At 36.7% G+C, this 23,271-nt stretch overlaps 1 protein-coding gene across 4 annotated transcripts in view; it reads left to right on the top strand.

Moving 5' to 3' along the window:
* The window catches only part of HSF2 (heat shock transcription factor 2), a 53,144-nt gene extending 32,279 nt beyond the window's left edge, over positions 1-20,865 (top strand). The window contains exons 11-14 of one of the 4 annotated variants that reach the window (XM_081093884.1): positions 696-749; positions 2,725-2,809; positions 3,242-3,415; positions 20,252-20,861. In XM_081093884.1, the coding sequence (XP_080950010.1) occupies positions 696-749; positions 2,725-2,809; positions 3,242-3,415; positions 20,252-20,307 (369 nt within the window). In that variant the 3' untranslated portion in view covers positions 20,308-20,861. Of the gene's footprint in view, positions 1-695; positions 750-2,724; positions 2,810-3,241; positions 4,394-20,251 lie in introns of those variants that run through there. The other 3 variants (XM_081093885.1, XM_081093882.1, XM_081093883.1) reach the window with 3 other exon arrangements.
* Positions 20,866-23,271: the final 2,406 nt, after the last annotated feature.

Genomic DNA, 23,271 nt, shown 5'->3' with positions numbered 1-23,271 from the left:
TTCAGGGTGGGGGTCCCCACTGGGGTGCCTGGCCAGTCTGGGTTAGGGGCTGAGGGCTGTTTTCAGGCTGGGGTGACTGAAGCTCCCAACCGCTCCTTTTTTTCTTTTTTCTTTTTTATTCTGGGCCAGCTTTAGCTTTGAGGCCTGGCTCCAGCTCTTAGGCCTCTGCTGCTGAAAGTAGGTTTCTGGCCTTTGCTTACAATGTTGCGATCCTGCTGGCTGAAGCCCAGCGGACTAAAGCAGGTTTCTGGGGTTTTGTTTAGCTTCTATATTTGTTACATAGTTGCTTAGAGTTGCAGCTCAGAGGCCTGCAGTGGCAGGCGGGGAATGTTGAAGTCCTCCGTCACTGAAGCAAGCAAGCCTCATGTTAGTTTCAAGCTGCCTGGCTGCCGGCCGCCATCTTGGCTGGCAGTTAATTTGCATATTGCCCTGATTAGCCAATGGGAAGGGTAGCGGTCGTACGCCAATTACCATGTTTCCCTTTTATTAGATAGGATTCTTTATAATGTCTAATTCATGGGCTAGCTTGCTCTGTTTTTCTTTCTGCTTTTCTCTTCCCAACTTATTTTACTCTATAGGAGCTTCCTAGTGCAGGAACTATATCTCTTCACCCAACATGGCTGTATAAAAATTTTGAATACAGTTAGCTTTTTAATATTTTTTAAACTTACCATCTTTCTTGTTTGGTCTTTCAGCTTTTCACTAGTTCTGTGCAGATGAATCCCACAGATTACATCAATAATACAAAAGTAAGTTTTAATTAATGTTGCTCAGGACCCATAGCTATAAGAATTTTTAAAAAGTCTTAGTAAGCATAGAGCAATACCTCTCCCAGTTATAAAGCATATTCTATTACCTAATATGGGTGATCAAGATAGTAAAGTTCCAGATGAAAAATTAGCTTTTGGTTATGGGGTGAATTATTACCCAGTTTTGCTGGCACTTAACTATCAATACCATTAACTATTAGTATGAAGTCAGCCCTCAAAGTGCTGGAAGATCACTTGATTAAACTATTCGAAACTGTTAATCTAGAACTCAGATTTAATTTTTCTATGTATTTTGGAGCAATATGCATTTTGCTGTTTAACTGTATTTAAGGTATTGGTTTTCGGAATAGGAAGGAGATCCAAGAATAAAGAATGACACACTGTATACAAAAAATAAATACTATATCACATCACTAAATAAATGCAAGACATATGTTCATTCAACTTAAGGTCTAACATTTAATATCATATTTACTGAAACATAGTGCTGAAATGGTCCATAGAATCTTATAACATAAATCTAGGCAAACTATGGTCCACATGACAAATTCAGGCATACTGCCTGCTTTTGTAAATAAGTTTTATCGGAACACAGCCACACTTGTTCTTTCATGTACTGCCTATGGCTGCTTTTGCACAAAAATTACAGAGTTGAGTAGTTATGACAGAGAACACATTTATATATGTACTTACATTTACTAACTGGCCTTCATAGAAAAAGTCTGCCAACCCCTAACGTAAGTCATCCAAAGTGAATGTATAATTTCTGATTCAAAGTTCACGAATTCTTTCAACTCTAAATTGCCCAGGATTAGAAACTACCAAAAACAATGACACATCAACTGCTATTCCCTTGCTCATGACAGATATTATGTGACATGGATTACAATACTCTTTCCTAATAAATCAGGATACTCCTCAATACAGGCCTCTAAGTGGCCCCTGCTAATGAATAAGAGTTTGCATGGGAGCTGAAACCCATTTGTCATCCTTGTTCTCATAGGTTTTAGTGGTATCCTTGGAAAATACCTATTTTAGGAAGTATAAAAATTATGGTATTACTGCCTTAATATTTATTGTGAATGCTAACTAAGAAATATTTTAATGTAAATTTTTGGAAAGGCATAAGTTCTTATTATATCGTGGCGTTGTTATTCTTTCTGAATCCTGGAACTCATGCTGCTTTATTTTACAATGAATATCAGGGAATTACTGGAATTAGTGTGTTTGTTACACCATATGTACCTAACCAGCATCAGCTATCTGGGATTTACAGCTATTGAGGAGAAGTTGTGAACCTCTCCACCTCACTTTGAATATCCTTGAAAAGAGCACTGAAGAATTTAACAGCATTAGTGACTTAATTCCCTTACAATCATATGTAAGGAGCGAAGACATCACTGGTTGAAAGAAGCGATTTAAATGACAGAAAAGAACTGAAAGAGCCACATGAAGGAAATGAAGAACCACTTCAACTTTGAGGCTTCCAAATACAGGGATAAATAGTTTTAGGATGTCATTGTGTTATCTTCAACTAATCTAAATGTGTTCATTTACTCTGCGAAAGAAATGTGTAATACATTTTTAATGAAAACTTTAAAATTGGTTTGTTTCAAGAGTGATCTCTTTATTAGAAGTTTGAAACCAGCCATCTTTGACTTATTCCCATCTTTTGTCCTTGACAAATTCTGTGTTTTCTGCTGTTGAAATGCTCCTTCTTTTTCATACTATTGCCATCCTAGTTCAGGATCTTTGATTTAGCCACTTGATGACAGCAATAGCTTTTAAAATCAGTCTTGTTACCTCTACTCAAATCTCTCTCTAGTGCATCTTTCCTGGTGCTCCCCCTTCCCATATATGTCAGATAATATACCAATATTAACATACAGTTTTTTTATTTTTTGCTATTTTCAGGAACATGAAAAAGTATTTTTGTTATTTTTCTCTCTTTTAGTCGGAGAATAAAGGATTAGAAACTACCAAGAACAATGTGGTTCAGCCAGTTTCAGAAGAGGGAAGAAAATCTAAACCCAAAACAGGTAGGTATAAATGTAATACTAATTTCTGTAGAATTTCAAAAGTAAAAGTTCTACGTAGAAGCTAATGCATGACAATGAACTTCTTGCCATTCTTAACAATTGAGCACAGATATATTGATCTCAGTTCTGTGCGTAATGGTTTCCAGCATACAGAGAAAATTGAATTGGTGAGGTAGTAGTTCTTAAAATTTTAAGTTGTGTGTGGGTTTTTTCTACTTAACTTTAGAAAGAACCTTCATTTCTTAATTGTTGAATAAAAGACTAACTTTTCTGACTTGAACATCTTATAATTTACTGACAAATACCTTATTTCTTATTTTGTTGGGTTAGTGATTACACATAAGTAGATCTCTGTTTTTATATTTTCCACTTTCGTCTTGAACTCTGTATAAGCTGGTGATAAAAGTGCTTTTTTTCTAATCATTGTTATAGATAAACAGCTTATCCAGTACACTGCCTTTCCACTTCTTGCATTCCTTGATGGGAACCCTGCTTCTGCTGTTGAACAGGGGAGCACAGCATCATCAGAAGTTATGTCTTCTGTAGATAAACCCATAGAAGTTGATGAGCTTCTGGATAGCAGCCTGGACCCAGAACCAACCCAAAGTAAGCTTGTTCGCCTGGAGCCGTTGACTGAAGCCGAAGCTAGTGAAGCCACACTGTTCTATTTATGTGAACTGGCTCCTGCACCTCTGGATAGTGATATGCCACTTTTAGATAGCTAAATTTCCAAGAAGTGGACTCTACATGTATATATTCATCAAAATGATGAACTATTTATTTTAAAGTATTATTTGGTACCCGTTTTTTTTGTAAATTGCTTTGTTTTGTTTTAATTGGATACTGTGGAATCAAAAGCACCTTTTGCTTTTCTCACTAACCACACAGTCTTGCAAAGCTTTCAGATATTACTCAGCTATGTAGGTACACAAAGTGTAATGCACATTATTGCATATCTTTAAGTTGGATTCAGGTGGGCATATTTTTCTGATTGTAGTAAAGTTGAATTATTTTTTATATATATGCCCATTAACCCAGGTTAAACTTTTGTTTGTTTTACTTGTTTGATGCTGTCTGTTGGCATTGAGTGTAAGTCACTAAAATTAATGGTAGAACTCCTAAAGCTTTCTCTGTTCCAATTACTTTTACTAAGTATTTTTCACTTGGCTTATTTTTAAAACTGGGAACATAAAGTGCCTGTATCTTGTAAAACTTCATTTGTCTCTCTTGGTTCAGAGAAGTTCATTCATGTTCATCAGGAAAGGCAAAGTATACATGAGTGCTTGCTGTCTGATATGGTTCCAGTTCTGTATACCTACCTAGAAGGGGATGGGATGGTGTCAGCCCAATCCACCTAGTTGGACTAGTTTTAAGTAAAAGTTTTTGGTTTGTTTTTTGAACCATAATATTTAGTAAAATAAATATAATGAATGTTGCATTCTAGTGTTTATTATGTGTCTTCTTTGGAGGTGACATCCACATGAACCATTTTTTTTTTCCTTTTCATACGAAGTAGTTTGTTGTCCTTTCTTATGAGTTACATCATGATCTTTGTGCCTCATCTCAAAAGATAGACTGTATTGCAAAAAGGGAGAAATATAAAGTCTCTAAACTTAATGTTTTATAGTTCTTTGTTTAAAAATTATAGTGGCTTGCTTTCTGTTTCTAATAAAGAACTGAGAGAATTATGCCTCTCATTGTTCCAGATGAGTAAAGAACATTATCACTGGATGCCACTAAGGGATGATAATTTTTGTTCTGAGAGAAAGGTCACTTTGTCTCTTTGGAACAGGTGCTCAGAGGATTATAGACACTTAGTGCAAGATAAGGCCATCTCTTTTATCACTTGAAGATCAGGCAGGGGGCTGGAAGCAGTATGGTGCCTGAATATTTTATGGGCTACTTAATGAGGTATTACACAGGTGGATTCCCTATTGGCCATATTCTGTCTCGATATCTTGGAATTTCTCCTTGCTATGATGCAAAAATTCAAAGTAAAGCCTAGCACAGAGGAATAGAAAACCCTTTCTTAGCAGATTCTAAAATATTTGGCTCAGACAATGGGATCTTAGTGAACTAATTAAAGACCTCAGAATAGTTTTCTGCATAAGCTTTCTAGACGTTTTCAGGTGAAAAGAGTTGACTTAGAGGAGAGAGAACTTTAGAGACCTTTTCTTTTTCTCTTCCCTTCCTCACTGGGATATCAAGTTTCTTCTCCTTGGGGAAATTTTGGAGCTGTGGAAGTATTCTAGAATGATTTTGAAAAACTTTATATCCCTTAGTAATTTTAAGTTGACATTTTAAGATTCAGAATGGATAGAAGGTGTATCTATTTTGTCTAATGTGAAAAGAATAATTGTTAAGGGGGATAAAGCCTTGTCCTGAGGCATCTTTTCAGGCAGATCAAGTTTAGGAAGGTACACATGAAAATTGGAGATCTGGAAACTGATTCCTGTAAAAATAATTTGGTTTGTGTTTACCAGAGAAAGTCTCTGTGTACTACTTGTAAAACAAATTACCACTATATGAAGACAGTTAATTTAGAGGGTAACTCCCATCTCTATCCCCCTCCAACTTTCTTTTACCTCAAAAAGATAAAATAGGAGGTAGCTTGTAACTTACAGGAGCTAAATGTTTTTTTCAAGGTGTGTCACTACAGCTGGTCCTCCATTATGTCATTCACTGTTGTCTCGTGATAACGTTGATGAGGAAATCAGTTCCCAGCTGGGGCCACTGTGTAGTTTGCATGTTCTCTCCATGTCTGTGTGGATTTTCTCTAGGACTCGTTTCCTCCTATGTCCCAAAGATATGCACGTGAGGTTAATCACTGTCAATAAATTGTCTCAGAGTGAGTGTGTCGGTATGAGTGTACCCCGTGATGGAAGGGTGTCCTGTCCAACTTTGGTTCCCACCTGGAGCCTTGAGCTGCTGTGATAGGCTCTGGCCACCTGCACATGAACTGGAATAAGCAGACTAGAAAATAATTATCTTGTTTTTATTAATCTTTCTTAAATGTATGTATAGAACACATTTCTATGTGTAATACTAGAAGTATTTGGGGTATTTAGAAGTTTGGTGATGTTTTTGTGAACAGAAATATGCCAGATGAACTTAACCATTGTTTATATCAATTAGTCTATGGTAAAGTTGGTTTTGTTGTATGACGTTTGATGAACATGTACAGAATCCTACATTTAAGAATTAGCACCTAGACCTTTGTTTCAAACAGATAGGAATCTTTTTTTGAGAACTGGTTGCACATTGGGCAATAGAGCAAAGTCAACCTATTTCAAGAAATTGCTGTCAAACAGACTATAATACAAATAAGCTACACTTTGACAGTTCTGAGGAACAGTGCCTGGTATTTTGTAGTGTCCCCCCATTTGGGGTTACCTGATGTTTTTTCATGGTTAGACTGGGGTTATTAGGTTTTGGGAAAGACTACAGAGGTGAAGTGCCATTTTCAATGTATGTCAAGGTACATACTGTCAATGTTAACTTTTCACCATTAACCTTAACTTAGATTGGAATGTCAAAGGAACATTTCTGAGCCCAAAGGTCCAACAGTATCTTCCATGCTGTCTCAAAAACAACCCAAGTGGCCATGGCGCCACTGCCTTACACACGTCAGTTTATGTGTTTCTGTCTGCCAGCTAGATTTTAAACCCATCAGCTTTGCGATCAGTGAGCCACTTCCATATATGTATCCTATTGGTTCTAATAACTACAAAATTAACAGAAGCTCTCTTTATGCTATATATATATCTGAGAAAATTGAGGGTGAAGGAGAACAGCTTTTGCCCAGTAAATAAGGTTGCTTTTAGAGATGTCACTGGGCAGCAAGACAAGGATAATGGAATCCAATCAAAATTAAACACTTTCGCTCTGCAGAGACCGTTAAGATGGAAAGACAAAGCTACAGACTGGGAGAAAATATTTGCAAACTGCATATCTGATAAAGTACAAGTTCCTAAAATATATAAAAAACTCAACACAAATTTAAAAAAACAATCCAATTAGAAAAAGGCAAAAAAGACATGAATCGACATTTCACCAGAGGACACATGGATGGCATATATGCACATGAAAAGATACTGTCCATTAGCCATTTGGGAAAGGCAAATTATAACCACAATGAGATGCCACATTTCTCTCAGGACAGCTAAAATAAGTGCTGTCAAATGCAAAAATTCAAAGAAATCAAACAAATCAAAGGTGTGACTATGAAATGCTACTGTCACTCTGGAAAAGTTTGGCAATTTATAAAACTAAACACTTAACCCATCCACAAGGATTCCTCTATCCCTTCATCCCTGACTCTGGGGAACCAGTAACCTGTCCTCCATTTCTCCAGTTTTATCATTGCAAGCATGCTGTATAAATACACCACATGTGACCATTTGGGATTAGTTTTTCTAACCCAGCATACTGCCCTGGAGATCATTCAAGTTGTACCAGTAGTTCACTCTTTAAAGTATTCCATGATACAGATGTACCACTGTGTTTAAACCTTCACCTGTTGGGCTCCTATGAATATTTATGTAATTTTTTGTGTGAACATTAGTTCTGGGTAAACATCCAAGAGTTTTGTAGACATTGTTTTGTGTATAATATTGGAGAAACTCAGACCATTTCAAATGAGTTATTAAATAAAATGTAATAAAACTTCTAATTCATATGGAATAGAGCATTTTATTTTATTTTTTTAGTAAAGGACTTAAAAAATACTACCCTAAGAATAAGAGAAAGAATCATCAAATGGCAACTTAGGAAAAAAAATGCCTGGAGGATAACAGCAAGTATAGAATTTTCAAGAGAATTAAAAATATTCTCCAAACTAAGCTGCTCCACCTAAAAGTTCTTCAGGAGAACCCAACTTTAATCACCTTTGAGATCTGATGGTAGGGGTTACTTTCAGAGAACAAAAAGAGTAAATATCACCTTTAAAACAATTTTTCAGGAGAGAAAATGGTCAGTTAACCCTGTAGTGCAGTGATGGCGAACCTATGAACTCATTTTTTTGGTTGATTTTTCTTTGTTAAATGGCATTTAAATATATAAAATATCAAAAATATGTCTTTGTGCCGGACCGGTTTGGCTCAGTGGATAGAGCGTCAGCCTGCGGACTCAGGGGTCCCAGGTTCGATTCCGGTCAAGGGCATGTATCTTGGTTGCGGGCACGTCCCCACTGGGGGGCGTGCAGGAGGCAGCTGATTGATCTCTCTCTTCGATGTTTCTGGCTCTCTATCCCTCTCCCTTCTTCTCTGTAAAAAATCAATAAAATATATTTTTTAAAAAATGTCTTTGTTTTACTATGGTTGCAAATACCAAAAAATTTCTATATGTGACACGGCACCAGAGTTAAGTTAGGGTTTTTCAAAATGCTGACATGCTGAGCTCAAAAGATTCGCCATCACTGCTCTAGTGCCAGGTTCTTTTGTACACAGGAGGAACACAGGTCTGAGTATTAAAGTCACCTAAATTTGAGCTGATAAAGAATTAATACACCACGCATTTCTCTTAATTCATTTATTTAGAGAATACAGTCAGTCAAATCATGGAACACAATATCAATACAGAATAAAGGGGGATTAAGTTGAATTGTATTTCATTTAAATTAATAAATACATTAAAAGAAGTAAATATAGATTAATATACTCACTAATGACACAAGTAACTAAGTTTCTAATTGGCTGTTATACTGCTTGACTTTTAAGATTATAATCTATACATATTAATTAGGTGGTAGCAGATACAAAAGCATTTTAAACACTTTCTGAACTTTATAGTATACTATAAGCAGTTTATTGTACAGCATTCCATCATTCTCGTGACCTCAGTTTAAAAGCAGAAGGCAAGCTGGACACCAGCAATCCACATCACATAAATTACCTACCAGTACTCAGGTGTAAAATCTGTAATGTGTTTTCTTTTTGTTTTTTGTTAATAGAATTAAGTTTTGAATGTCTGCCTCAGTTGCTTCATTTTTAAAACAGGAGGATTGGACTAGATTTTGTCAAAGTATCTACTGAAGCCTAGTATTTGCAGTTTCTTGTTGTCCTGTCAAAAGTTTAACACCTTTGATTTTCAAAATGAACTTTCAAGGAGATTTTCACCAACTTCCTTCTAATTCATGATTATCCTTTTCAAAACCTTTGTCTACATCCTTCAGAGTTCCCAGCATCTCCATTAACCCCTTACTTTCGCACATGTTTCCAATGACCGAAACAAGGTTCACTGTTGGTGTGGAAGGCCATCTCTACCCAAGGAAGATAGAACCTAAGTGAGTATTTAATTTAATGCTCACCACCAATCTTTCTTTGAAATCTCAATCTTCATCATAACCTACATTATTGTCCCTCAAACACTCCCCACCTATATAAGTTTCCTATATTTATATAATGGAAAAACCTGAAAAGATTTTTCAGACAACTGCCATTTAAGTGACTTGTTTACATAATTTTTAAATAGCCCACATTCTTTGCAATCTCCTGTAAGGCAAGGCATCAAGTATTTCAAAAGGCAGCCACTTCCTTTTATACTTTCTAAGATACAGCTTAAGTTCTAACAAAATTTAAAATTGTCAAGTTTTCTTTTTACTATTATTTTCACAGGTACAGAACAAGATGAACCTAATGTCCACTTTCCCTAACTTTCCACCATACTCATAAAACCTCTGTGATTCATTCTAACACACCTATCAATGCACTTGGCAAGAATACAATGAATAAAATGGCAAGCAGCAAAATCTCATGCCAGAACACTGGAGAAGTTTTATGGGAAGCACACACATACACAACTTTACGAAAGTTGGAAACACTATTAATTTCCAATAAGCAATGATTAAACTGGGACTTTCATGCCGGAAGTCCTGTTCAGTCAAAATCACGATTTGTAAGAACAAGTGGTGCCACCAGTGTCCAAACATAGAGTACGAGGCCGATCCAACTCGAAGAGATTTTCACCCAGACAGCTGTCCACTGACTTTTCATCTCATGAGAAGGCTCATACCTGAAATTTAAAGAAAACAAACAGGAGAGGTATTGAATGGTCAGCCATCAAGCTGCCTCATTATTTCAGAAGTGTTGTTTGTATACAGTTAGTGATAACAGATCCTATAGTTGCTGACTAATCTGTTGCCTTGCTTTCCGTACTAACTTTAATAATGTGAAGCTAAAAAGCAATAATTTTCTTTAAAGGAGTAAAAGACAGGCATCTAAAGTAGTTTTTTACATAACAGGCTTTCTGTGTATTTCTAGCTTAGTGGTTATGACAGCAGAGAAATGGAGCAAAACCTCTAGCTAAGTAAGATGTTATAACACAGAAGACCTATCAATCCTGTATATGTTCAAAGCACATATGGGGAACTCACTCCTCCCTCATCCCCCTCTAAGATTTAAGACTGGGAAGGATATACATCCCAAACCTAGCTGATTTTTGTGTTAATGAAACATAGCAAGTATACTTTGATCTAAAGTCTTTTAAATTTACTCTTATTACCTGCGAGCCAAAGCTGTGAATTACTGAGAACTATGTGGATTTTACACTTAATATGTTGCACTGTAGAAATTTTTTTAAATGTTCATTTTTTAATAGTAAGTGCCAGTAAAGGCTGCTCTCAAAGAAATGAAGCAGAGTAATTTTTTTTCTCATTTTTTTTGCTGGTATTTAAAGTCTTATTACAAGTTAAAGGTATTAATGCATTAAAAATTATTAAAAACACAACTGCCCAAAATATATAGTTCACCTTGAATCTTAGATCAAATCTTTCAGTAATCATTTGGACAAAATTTGAATTTTCAAAAATAATATAAATTGCTACCTTCCTCCCATCAGAAAAAAATTTATGAATTAAAAAAAAGCATAAATTAGTTTTGAAGAAGTTCTATGGAACCATCTACATTAATGTATTCACACTTCAATTTTAAAGCCTTAATGACAAAGTTTGAACAAGCCAGAAGACATATCTTTTACTGTATTTTGTCGAGAATTTAAAAAATAACAAGCTATTGGATAAACTACCAACATGTATTTCTATAGGAAATACTAGTTTAATGAAGATATATTTTAATCTACAAGATTTGGAAGTATTTCAATGTTATCACAAAAGCACGGAAGTAAAGTACATTTCACACACTAATCTCAATATTCATTTTGTGATAGTTTTGAAATACACTGAAGGATAAAAAGTACTTCAGACCATATTTTGCAATGGAATTAAGAAAAAGCTATCAGAATTTCCACATGCAAAGTTTAACAAAATATATGTACCTGTACCAGTTGGTAAGGGTCATCATGATATAAAGGGAAGCCAGGAAAAGCATGAAGTGAAAGAAGGAGTAACTGTAAGTGACACCATCCCTTTCATTATCTACAGCTCGGTGAGCATCATCTCCATCCTCAAGTGATCCATCATTTCTGGGTCCACCATCTTCTATTAATGTTGATTCATCACTTGTTAGAGTCAGTTTATTTACCTGACTATTGTTCGAAGTACGGATGCTGAATGGAAAGACAGTTTAGGAAGAGAGAGGAAAAGGGCATTAAAAAATGATTTATAAATGAATATCTATAGACTTCTTGTCTAAAAAAAATTCCGTAATTTTTCTTACCTTGAATAAAACACACACAATAAAAAGAGGATTAGTCCTATAATTCCTTGAGCGTGCCACCACTGGACAGACTCTCCCTCCTTTGGGACAGTTCTTGTTGTGTTGTACCCAATTATGCTTAGCAGACTTGGGTTGCAATTTGTTTCTGCAATGTAAATTAAGGTTATAACCTAACTGAATATTCAATTTAGTACCCACCACCAATCTGAGTTAATTTGTTAGAACAGTTAAAACATTATTTTTCAAGGTATAATTGTTCTTCTTAATTCTCTATACCCTTACAAATTCAAAAAGGTTTTCTGAAAAAGGGCACAAAATACTTTAAGACATTGTATTTATATTAATAATGAAACCTTCCAAGTTTTATCTTGTTAATTTTATAGCAGTGCTTGGAAAAGTTAAATAATTTCATTTTCAACCTCAGGCAGAGCTGAAAAATATTAGTAAGCTCTCAAAGTATAAATGAATCTCTAGCTGACTTAGGAATTCAGGTGTTTTACACCAAAGTTCACTGGCTTTTTACTCTATATTGTGATATACCAATAGTGACTATGAAGTTTACCAATCTGTCAAAGTACATTCTTATAAAAGAAATAGCTTACGCATAATACCAATTATTAGAATGCTAACAAATGCTTTGTGCCAATACATTAAGCCATAATGACCTGATGCTTATTCAGTTTAACTCTTCTAAGATAAAATTAAAGTAGAGTTGGTAAAGTATTCAGTGAAGTTTACAAAATGTTTTTTTTTTTTTCAGAAAACAATAATTCCTCAACCATTTTTTTTTTTTTACCTCAAATGACATATATTGGCTTCTATTCCCATGAAATGCAATGTAACTGACCTATAAAGAGATTTATTACAAAGCTCAATTATATTCACTTGCAAGGTAGTAATAGATAAAATCTTCAGTGAAAATAAACTGTACTGTCTACAACGGAATTAGTATTTTGCTTCAACTAAATCCATATTTTATTTCTTCCTATTTATCATATGCACTATGCAAATTAGGTATATTTCTTGTCATGTTCATGTAATTTCTTATAATTCTGTTAGTGAAAGAAACTAAAAAGTATGTAGCAATACATCAAACATGGAAATGGTATCATTTCCATACTCTATTCCTCTAGGAATAACTGTCTTTGCAACCCACCATAATAGTTGATCCCCTTTACCCAGTTCGCCCTTCCTCTAACACTCCTTGCCCTCTGGTAACCACCAATCTGTTGTCTGTCTCTATGAGTTTGTTCTTTTGTTGTTTTTACATTCCATGTGTGAGTGAAATCATGCATTTGTCTTCATCTTTAAATAGCTTAATTTCACAAAATGACCATCTCTGGAAAAAATAAAAGTTGCAGGATTGCTTAAAAAAAATAAACCCAAGCAAACAAAACATACCTGGTTCATTGGTCATAGCAGACCATGTCAAATACATTGTGTAGACTGTAATCACTGAAGACTGTAATAAACCAGATCTTGGTTGTGATTCCTACAAAAATAAGAAATGGATATAAATGTTCTAAGATCATCTTAAGATTTAGAAAAACTCAGCAAAGTAGACGTTTCATACAAACTAATTATATAAAGAGCATACTTGGATTTTTGGCAGTATAGACATTATAGAAGCACCAAGGCAGAGGAGCATGTTGACACTGATGAATGCTTTGTTTTCTGAACAACTGGCTGGATGAGTATAGTAAACAAAGAACAGGATGATAGCAACTAAAGACAGCAGATAATTCAGAGCTGTAGCTGATAACAAAGCTGTGGAAGAAATATAATTGGACAGTTAGATTTTATCACAAATACTAGAAACTGCCTAACCTTGTGTTACTTATATTTAAGTAACTAACATTGTGAGCATTATGCAGGCTATGAAAGAAGGAAATACTATCCTGAACTTTATTACAGAATAATCTTATACTCTTTACATATAGCTCACTGCTATTATGGTTTTCAAGTTAGTAACATACTAATATGATTGTTTTTAAAGAGTGATAACTAGCCTGGCCAGTGTGGCTTAGTGGTTGAGGAAATATGATGGTTTTGAAAGAGTGATAACTAGCCCAGCCAGTGTCGCTCAGTGGTTGAGCATCAACCTATGAACCAGGAGGTCATGGTTCGATTCCAGGTCAGGGCACATGCCCAGGTTGCAGGCTCGATCCCGTGTGGGGTTGTGCAGGAGGCAGCTGATCAATGATTCTCTCTCACCATTGATGTTTCTCTCCCTCTCCCTTCCTCTCTGAAAAAAAAAAAAATTTTTTTTTAACTGTCTGCTCCACTGTGGCTGGCAGTGTACCTGCTATAGACCAGTGGGGTCAGACCAAAAAAAAAAAAAGAGTGCTTATAAAACAGTAACTTTCGCTAAAAATTATTTTCAAAATACAGAAAAAAATAACTAGAAGGGGAATATTACTTAAGGTAGTTTTTAATCTTTATGTTCCCCCATCACCATTTATCCCCTATAGCCTCTTCCACTCTACCCCCCACAATCACCACACTGTTGGCTGTGTCCATGAGTTCTTTCTCTCTTTTTTAATTTTTTTTTGCTCAATCCCTCTTCCCCTAACATCCTTCACCCACCCATCAGAGATGTCTGCTTGCTAGTTCAGTTTGCTCATTACATTACACGAGTGAAATCATACTATAGTACTTCTCTTTCTCTGATTGGCTTATTTCACTTAGCATAATGGTCTCCAGATCCATCTATGCTGTCCCAAAGAGTAAAATTTTCTTCCTTTTTCTTTCCTTTCTTTCTATTGTGTAAATGTGCCACAGTTTCTTTATCCACTCATCTACTGACGGACACTTGGGCTGCTTCCAAATCTTGGCTATTGTAAATAACACTGCAATGAACATAGAGGTGCGTATATGCTTTTGAATTAGTGTTTTGGGTTTCTTCAGATAAATTCCCAGAAGTGGAATCGCTGGGTCATAAGGCAGTTCCATTTTTACTTTTTTAATGTAACTTCATACTGCTCCCATCTTCAAAATTAAGCTATCTTGAAGCTATTCTGTAAGACAAAAACTTACCTGCATACCAACATCTTGAGTTTCCTTCTTCCATTTTTTCAACCCATGATTCATTCCATGAATGGGCAAAATCAATAAGTAAGACAAGCTGTATGAGGATGAAACAAAAGGCACCTGCCATGCCTACATAAAACCATACTGAAAGAAAAAAAACGTACTAATAAGTGGCTGGTTCAGTTTTTATTATTTGTCACTATCGCAATACACAAAAGGGGAAATACAATCTATACTAATAAAAGGGTAATATGCAAATTGGCCAGGGCACCCTCACAGTAACGACCAAACAGCAGGCTGCGTGGGCCAACCAGGCCGGCAGGGGGGTCAGTGAGGGACGACCAAATGACTTAACAGCAGGCTGCGTGGGGCGACCAGGCCAGTGAGGGCGGGGGGAGCTGTGATGGGCAGCCAGGCCAGCAAGGGGGGTGGGGGGCAGTTAGGCCGGCGGGGGTTGGGGGGAGCAGGGGCAGTTGGGGGCAACCAGGCCAGCAGTGGGGACAGTTAGGGGCGATCAGGCCAGCAGGCAGAGGCGGCTTAAGACTGATCAGGCTGGCAGGAGGGGCAGTTAGGGGCGATCAGGAAAGCAGGCAGGAGCCAGCGGTCCCAGATTGTGAGAGGGTGCAAGCTGGGCTGAGGGGGACACCACCACCCCCGCGCCCCCCCCCCCCCCCCCGCCCGCACGAAATTCGTGCACTGGGCCTCTAGTTTTACATAAATGCTTTGATTTTGCCAACTGGGAGAAAAGGAAAACAAAACAAAGAAACAAACAGTTATAGTTCCAGGCAATTCTTTAACTTTCTTTAAAAAATATCAATATCATACAATTTTAAAAATAAATATTTCTTACCAGTTGTAAAAGTTCCTTCTGGAATGAAGAAAGCCCCAATAATAATTGCTATTGCTGCAGAAAATTTAAAGAACCAGAATCTAAAAGAATAGGAAATATGATTTTTTTATTAATAAACAAGTCATTCAATAAATAATGTCATATATAAAATCTTTTAAAAGCACCTTGAAGAATAGCTATACTTCATGTTACTGTTCTATTTTTTTCTGATGATACCCAGAGAATGAGAAGTGAAGACTACTATGTACACTGCTTTAGGACAATTTTAAGGAAAATATTTTTATATTTAATTCATTACAATAAAATGAGACCCAGTTCCATTTCACAGGTTTATTTTATGTAATAAGTGCGATAATATGTGAAAATATAATGTACATTATACAACTGGGTTTTTTTATTGATTTTTTGAGAGAGAAACATTTGTTGTTTCACTTATGTTTGTATTCATTAGTTGCTTCTCATTTTTCCCTGACCCAAGATAAAACCTGCAACCTGGTGTGTATCAAGACAAGCTCTAAACCAGGGGTCCTCAAACTTTTTAAACAGGGGGCCAGTTCACTGTCCCTCAGACCGTTGGAGGGCCGGACTATAGTTTAAAAAAAAACTATGAACAAATTCCTATGCACGCTGCACATATCTTATTTTGAAGTAAAAAAACAAAACGGGAACAAATAAAATATTCGTATTTGCATGCAGCCTGCGGGCCGTAGTTTGAGGACCCCTGCTCTAAACCAACTGAGCTACCTGGCCAGGGCCTTTGATGTTGTTCTTTTAACTCACAGTACAAAAGTAGTAAGCACCGTTAACTGTACAAAAACACATAGTCTGTAGCTCATCTTTTAAAACCAGAACAGCCAAGTGAAAAGTCAGTACAGATTCTTATTTTTACTTAAGCCAATATACTAAATCAAAGCAGACAGATGACCAGAAAACTGTTTGCTATTTCAACTCATGCTGAACTAGACCAGTGGAACACTGTCTTAGTAGAAAGGTTTTGACAAGAAGAAAGAATTGCAGAGTCCCTACCCTAAAGGAATACCTAACAAAGAACTGATTTATACAGAAAGGGTTATAAGCAAATCTGCACAAACACTTCACATGCTATAAGAATACCTGTTACTATATTTCAGCATAAGCACACATTCACCAGTGCCCAGTAAAACAGGAGTGCCAAAATTTAAAAAAAAAAAGCATTTTTGCTTTTTTTTTAATTTAAATATATTTTATTGATTTTTTACAGAGAGGAAGGGAGAGGGATAGAGAGGTAGAAACATCGATGAGAGAGAAACATCGATGAGCTGCCTCCTACACACCCCCCACTGGGGATGTGCCCACAACCAAGGTACATGCCCTTGAGTGGAATCGAACCTGGGACCCTTCAGTCCGCAGGCTGACGCTCTATCCACTGAGCCAAACCGGTTAGGGTGCATTTTTGCTTTAAAAAGCACACAGCACAGCCTGGCCTGCATGGCTCAGTGCTGAGCATCGACCTATGAACCAGGAGGTCACAGTTCGATTCCTGGTCAGGGCACATGCCCAGGTGGTGGGATGGATCTCCAGTGTGGGATGTGTAAGAGGCAGCCAATCAATAATTCTCATCATTGATGTTTCTATTTCTCTCTTTCCCTCTCCCCTTTCGGAAATCAATAAAAAAATACTTTTAAAAAGCACACAGTAATACTTCTTTAAGGGAGTAATCATGGAAGTTCCAAGATTATAACTACTAGGGTAGGCTGAGTATTCATCTATAAAAAAATTTTTTTCTTTTTCAAAAATGCTTGAGAGATTTCTGGAAACAGTGGGACTTCATTAGGACCAGCAGAAGACATAATGATACAAGAACTGCAAATATAAGACTAGGAATTGGTTTTCACATGTAGCATTTAAGGCAAGAACATCTCTGCTCAGTTGATTCCCAGCCAAGAGTAGCTGTGATAACAGGGGCTCCAGAAATCTCAACGCAGGCACTTGGCTTCAGGAACATCCACATAAACATTTCTCAAGTCAGAAACTCCACTGAGAACTGAAACTTTAATGCATATAAAAAGCTGAGTGCACAATACTCATGCAAAGCCTTCTGGAACAAAGAGGGCTGGTGATGGTGGTTGCTGACACGCCACTGTGTATGCTGTGGAAGGCGCCCCGGGGGAATGCAGGATGTGGGCTTGCTCCAGAGGAGCCTGAGACTCAAAGCCCCTGGGAGAGGTGGCTGCTGACACACAAGGGTCTTCAGGATAACTAGGTCCCAGGAAAAGTCAGGTAGTTTTTGTGACCCATCAATACTTAACATTAATGAAGAGTTGCAGAACAGAGCTAGTCTTTCCACGATGTATTCTGTCATTAGCCGACGCCTCTCTCAGTATATTTGGCTACTTGCTCTCCAGAACAATCTCATTGCCTGGAGGTGGGACATAGCACCACAGATTGTTCTGGAAAGCCAGCAGAGGATGATTTGCACAATGAAGTTACCACTAAACCATTGTGTAAGTCCAGCCCCCCAGCCTTCTTCTTCTGCTCTGAAGTCCAGAAATATTTCTTTAAAAGCCAGAAAATCGGTTAATGTTGGTAGCATGTCAAATATGTCATCAGCCACTTCATCTTTATGGTGCTATAAAGTTGTTGTGAAAGCTGCCATGTTATATCCAGGAATCCGCTCCAGCTGCTCTTCATCAATATACTTTTCTATCAAAGAAATATATTCATTAAAAATAGGCATGTAGGCCAGTTTATTCTCTTCTGTGTCTTCAAACTCCTGGTAGTAGTTGTCCATAATGTTTCTGTCATAACTGGAACTCCATAATAATGTCCTCGAAATATCCAACCACAGCATCAAATTCTGCATCAGAGGCAGAAGAGAAAGCAGGAAGTTCCCTTCCAGTAGGACATCCATCACCGCTGTGGCCGCATCCACCCTGAGTAGTGGTGGGTGGGGTCCACAAGGTTTCCTACCCCGCTGGCAGTCAGGGCACAGCCGCCATCTGCTCCGCAGAGCCCCAGCTGGCACAGGGGAAGTCTCGTCACCGAGGCCACGACCAGCTAGCTCACCGCCAGCTCAAGGCCCAGCCCAGTCAGTGCCTGCATGCCACCCTAACCTCAAGAAAAGAAAACTATAGACTAATTTCCCTGATAAGTAAATAAGCAATAGCAAATACTCAAAAAAATTTTTTTTAACTTAAGGGGGGAAAAAAGAGATAAAATTTAACATTTTCAAACAGAGTACCAGAAATGGTGTTCTATATTATAGAAAACTAATAAAAGGGACCCTGAAGTTTCCTTCTAGGTTGTTCAGTACAACCAAACATTTAGAAAAGTAATCAATCACTGTGTTTAAGAATAAAGTTTTTCATTTTGGCTGCATTGTATGTCTAGGGAACTGAGTTCTACTTTATGTAAAGTACACACCAAAAGCGAGGAAGAGAAAAAAGAATAAGCTGCTCATTACTAGTCACAGAAGTGATTTCGTTTAAAATGAAAATATAAAACATTATGTATCAGAGATTATAACAATAAATGACTGAAGGCTTACATTTAACATTTATGTTTCCAAAGTCTAACATTCTCAAGTAGACAAGAGGATATTCTTACTTTGTCATTCATAACTAACAAAATATTCTATAAATTGTTTAAGTTTATTTGGCTTTAATGTTATTTAGACAGATTCAAAATTACTGGCAACAGGCTACCCAGACTTTTATATTGAAGTTTACAGTCATGCATCACGTAACAACATTCAGGTCACCAACAGACCAACAACCTATATGACAATGGTTCCATAAGATCATAATGGAGCAGAAAAATTCATATGACCTAATAATGTTATAGCTGAGGTAATATTGTAGTGCAACACCTTACTCACATGTTTGTGGCAATGCTGGTGTAAACAAAACTATTATGCTGTCAGTCGTATAAAAGTACAGCACATACAATCATGTACAGCACATAAACTAGATAATGCTAACAGAGAACTATTACTGGCTTATATCCTATATAATAAAAGCCTAATATGCAAACTGACTGAACAGCAGAACGACCAGTGGAATGACTGGTCACTATGACATGCACTGACCACCAGGGGGAAGATGCTCAACGCAGGAGCTGCCCTCAGCCTGCAGGGCCCAGGCCAGCCAAGGCGGGTGCCAGCAGGGGGCCCCCATCACCCTGCCGGTCGCCCCACAGATCAGCCCTGATTGCCAGCCAAGCCTAAGGACCCTACCCGTGCACGAATTTTGTGCACCAGGCCTCTAGTATTTACTATAATGTACTTTTTAAGAATGTATTTTTCAATTATAGTTGAAATACAATATTATATTAGTTTCAGGGAATGCTATACTTATTATTTTAGACTGTAGTCTTTTTTATTTACAAAAACAAGTTTTCCTCTAAAACAGTATGTTGTGTTATGCCAGCAGCAGCCTCATATCTCTCATGTTTACCATGTCTCTTGATTGCACCATTTTATCTCGTCTGATTTAATCTCGTGTTATTTTTACATTCAGTGCAGCCTAAGTGTACAGTATTCATAGTTTATCTACAGTACTGTCCTAGGCCTTCACATTCACTCACTACTCACTCCGACACTTTGAGCAACTCCAGTCCTGCAAACTACATTCATGATTAATTGTACCATTTTTTTAATCTTTTATACCATACTTTTGCTGTACTGTTTGTTTACATTTGTTTAAATACACAAATTCTAACATTATGTACAACTGCCTACAGTGTGAATAAGTACAGTAACATGCTATACAGGTTTATAGCCTACGGGTAATAGGCTACATCATACAGCTTAGTTGTGTAGCAGGCTATACCATACAGGTTTGTGTACGTGCACTCTATGATGTTCGCCGTTTACACAAAGATGAAATCGCCTAACAATACATTTCTCAGAATGTATCTCATCATTAAACAGCATTTGACTACATTAAAAAACTTACCCATTGTGTATTGCAGCTCTAGGATCACTGCTGCTCTTCACTTTGATCATCAATAGAGAGAGGAGAAGATAGAACATAGCCAAGCCAAAGCACAAACGGTATACAGCTTTGTAGCCAACCAGAATATTACAAGGGACGACACCTTTCTCATTCTCACAAAATCCAGGAATCTAATACAACAAAGCAAGAGTTTGTGATCTAGAATTTTTTCAAGTAAAAATAAAAATTGTGTAATCAAGTATTTTAAGTAAAAATTTAGAAAATTAAAGTTTGCTTTTCAGTTAATGCTGAATATGTAATCAAGGTAAGTCTGGAACATTTTTATAGATAAAAGTTTAATTCATTTTTCACTTTATGTGAGCACATGATAAACTATAAGTGCAAATCCTAAAGATAATATTTATTTTGACTTGCAGACTTATTCTGAATTTTTTAAAACTTGTATTCTGCTGTGATATACTAAATTACCTATATAGGAAAAGAGAAAAACATAATCAATAAAAGTTTAAAGAATTACAGAGCAACTGAGTCTTTAAACTCTAAAGAGAATACTGATGGCTTTTTAAAAACAGTGCTATGTAAATAACAACTGTTATTTCTGATAATGAATAAATTCAGAATAACATAATCGTTGGCAGTGATTTTATTTTTTAACTTAGAATCTTGAAAAAGACTGACCATTTCCGAAAGTCACATTGGAATCAGAATACCAAAATAAATAAATAAATAAAAATTTAAGTGAAATAAATGGGGGTAGTCCTCAGAGCTATACACACTATTTGTATACATGAGAATTTAAAATTACATTTAAGCTAAGAAGGCACTACTTCCTTTTGCTAGTTTCTACACAGTTAATAAGCTCTTTCTTGGTCTGGTTTAAATCCTACCTTTCCAACCCAATTTAAACTTTATGGCAATATGTACTGACCCATAATCACTTGCAACATGTACTCACTAGCACCCTTAAATATCCCTCTCCCTTAGAGTTGTACGCAACTAGGCCGATTTCCATCAACTTACTTCAGCCATATATATTAGTCAGGTTAAGCTGGTACATACAGAAACAACCCCAAAGTGGCAGCTTAAAACAGCAAAGGTGTATTTCCTGCTCACGTGCAGTCAACTCAGGAATCCAGGCTACTGGAGAAGCCATCTCAAATGTTGCACATATTGTAATAGGAAAGGAGATCTTGCATCAGCAAGTAGAAGCTGAGGTGTATCACATCCACTCACAACTCACTGACCAGTACTAGGGACATGACCCTACATATCACAAATACTCTAGGAAATGCAAATCTTTGATGACCTTCGGAAAGCAGAGAAGTAGAAATATTTGGTGATAAGAACTAACATCCACTAACTAAACTATAACCACTGTCAACTGGATCCATTACAAATCATATGAACATCTCTTGGTTTGCTTATTATACCCAGGATTTAGAATGACATTAACTGAGCATACAGCTATGATACTAGCTACTTTCAAAAATCATAATAATCTAATTATCCAAACTTTTACCATTTTCCTCACCCCAAAGCCAACCCCAAGCATACAACTATATGCTTTGAAATGGAGGTTCTCTGACATAAATATTCTCTTTCAGCATCAAATGTTCTATTATCATTCACCTTGCTTTGGAAGGCAGCTAACTTCTGTATCTCCTCTCTTGATCACTTCTCCCTCTCCCTCTTTCTCTCTCACACACAGATGAGATCTCTTATCTTGGACTACTCTCAAAATAAAAATTATTAAATCTCCCCATTCTAAAAAATCCTTTCCTTAACTCAGTTTCCTGCTAAGACCACCATCTTCACTATAAAATTCCTCAAATCAGCATTTTATACACACTGGATACGTTTCCTCATGGCCTACTGATTCCCCTCCCACTCCCCTCTAGCCCCAACACTGAAGAAACTGCTTTTTCAAGTCATGAACTCGTTGTCCAATACTCTCTTTCTGAAGACTGCACAACAGGACATTCTCTTGGTTCTCCCTTTTTTCACTGTTTCTCCAGAGGTTCCCTTTTCTCTACGAACCCCCTTTCTTTTTTAAGTTACATATTCATATTTTCTACTTCCTACTGATTCTCTCTCTCTCTCTTTACATATGTAGTTCAGTACTCCCAAGTCAACATGCCACAAACTATAATAAATTGTATTTTCCTCATCGCTTTTTACAACCTGACTTCACGAAAAAAATCTTAAAAATATAACACCCTTTCTTCTTACTACTTTTTTCTGGGTTAACAGCAACAGTTTCATGCCAGTTGTCTAAGACCAGAATCTTGCTATTACTTATAATCCTATCACTGCCAATATTTAAATCCAGATTCATCATTTCTACAATCAGTCTGTTTCAGAACCTCTATACACTCACTTATTACATCACTGCAACAGCCTCCACACTTAATTGCTTGACTTCTATCCTAATTACCAGATGGATCTTCCTAAAGCATACATACATACTAGGTTCAAAAAGCTCTTTATCTTCATTCAGCTTCCTATTTTTCAATCTCTGAATACAAAAGTTCTACTCATTCTCAGAATGGCCCCTTTTCCTTGACACCCACTGAAATTGGCATTTATTTGGTTAGAATTACTTATTTTCTCTTATTAGCATAGCACATTTTCTATATCACCACCACAGAATTTAATAAGATACCTATATTGTCTGTTTTTCCTAAGATTATGAGCAATTAAAATTGAGGTTATGTATTATCTTACTTTGTACATTATTCTGCTTCCAATACAAAAAAAAAAATCAGTTTCATGCATACACACACTATAGGTTCAGTTAATTTTTTAAAAAAATACTAACCTTATTCAGTTGTTCTTCCATTCCTGGTATTAACATTACACAAGCTACACACACTCCAACAAACAAGAAGAATACATAGATCAGCCTAGTTATAGTGGAGTTGTTTCCACTAGGGCAGCATCGGCACAGCAAACACGGGGCACTGCCACACAAACATGGTATCTGAGGAAAGAATATTAAAAATAAGTCTAGTTTAAAATGACAGAGGGGAAATTTAC

This window comes from Myotis nattereri (genome assembly GCF_964212035.1).
Source record: "Myotis nattereri genome assembly, chromosome: 6".
Classification (NCBI taxonomy): domain Eukaryota; kingdom Metazoa; phylum Chordata; class Mammalia; order Chiroptera; family Vespertilionidae; genus Myotis; species Myotis nattereri.
The sequence above is the reverse complement of the archived record's forward strand: the minus strand, read 5'-3'. Positions and strand labels throughout refer to the sequence as shown.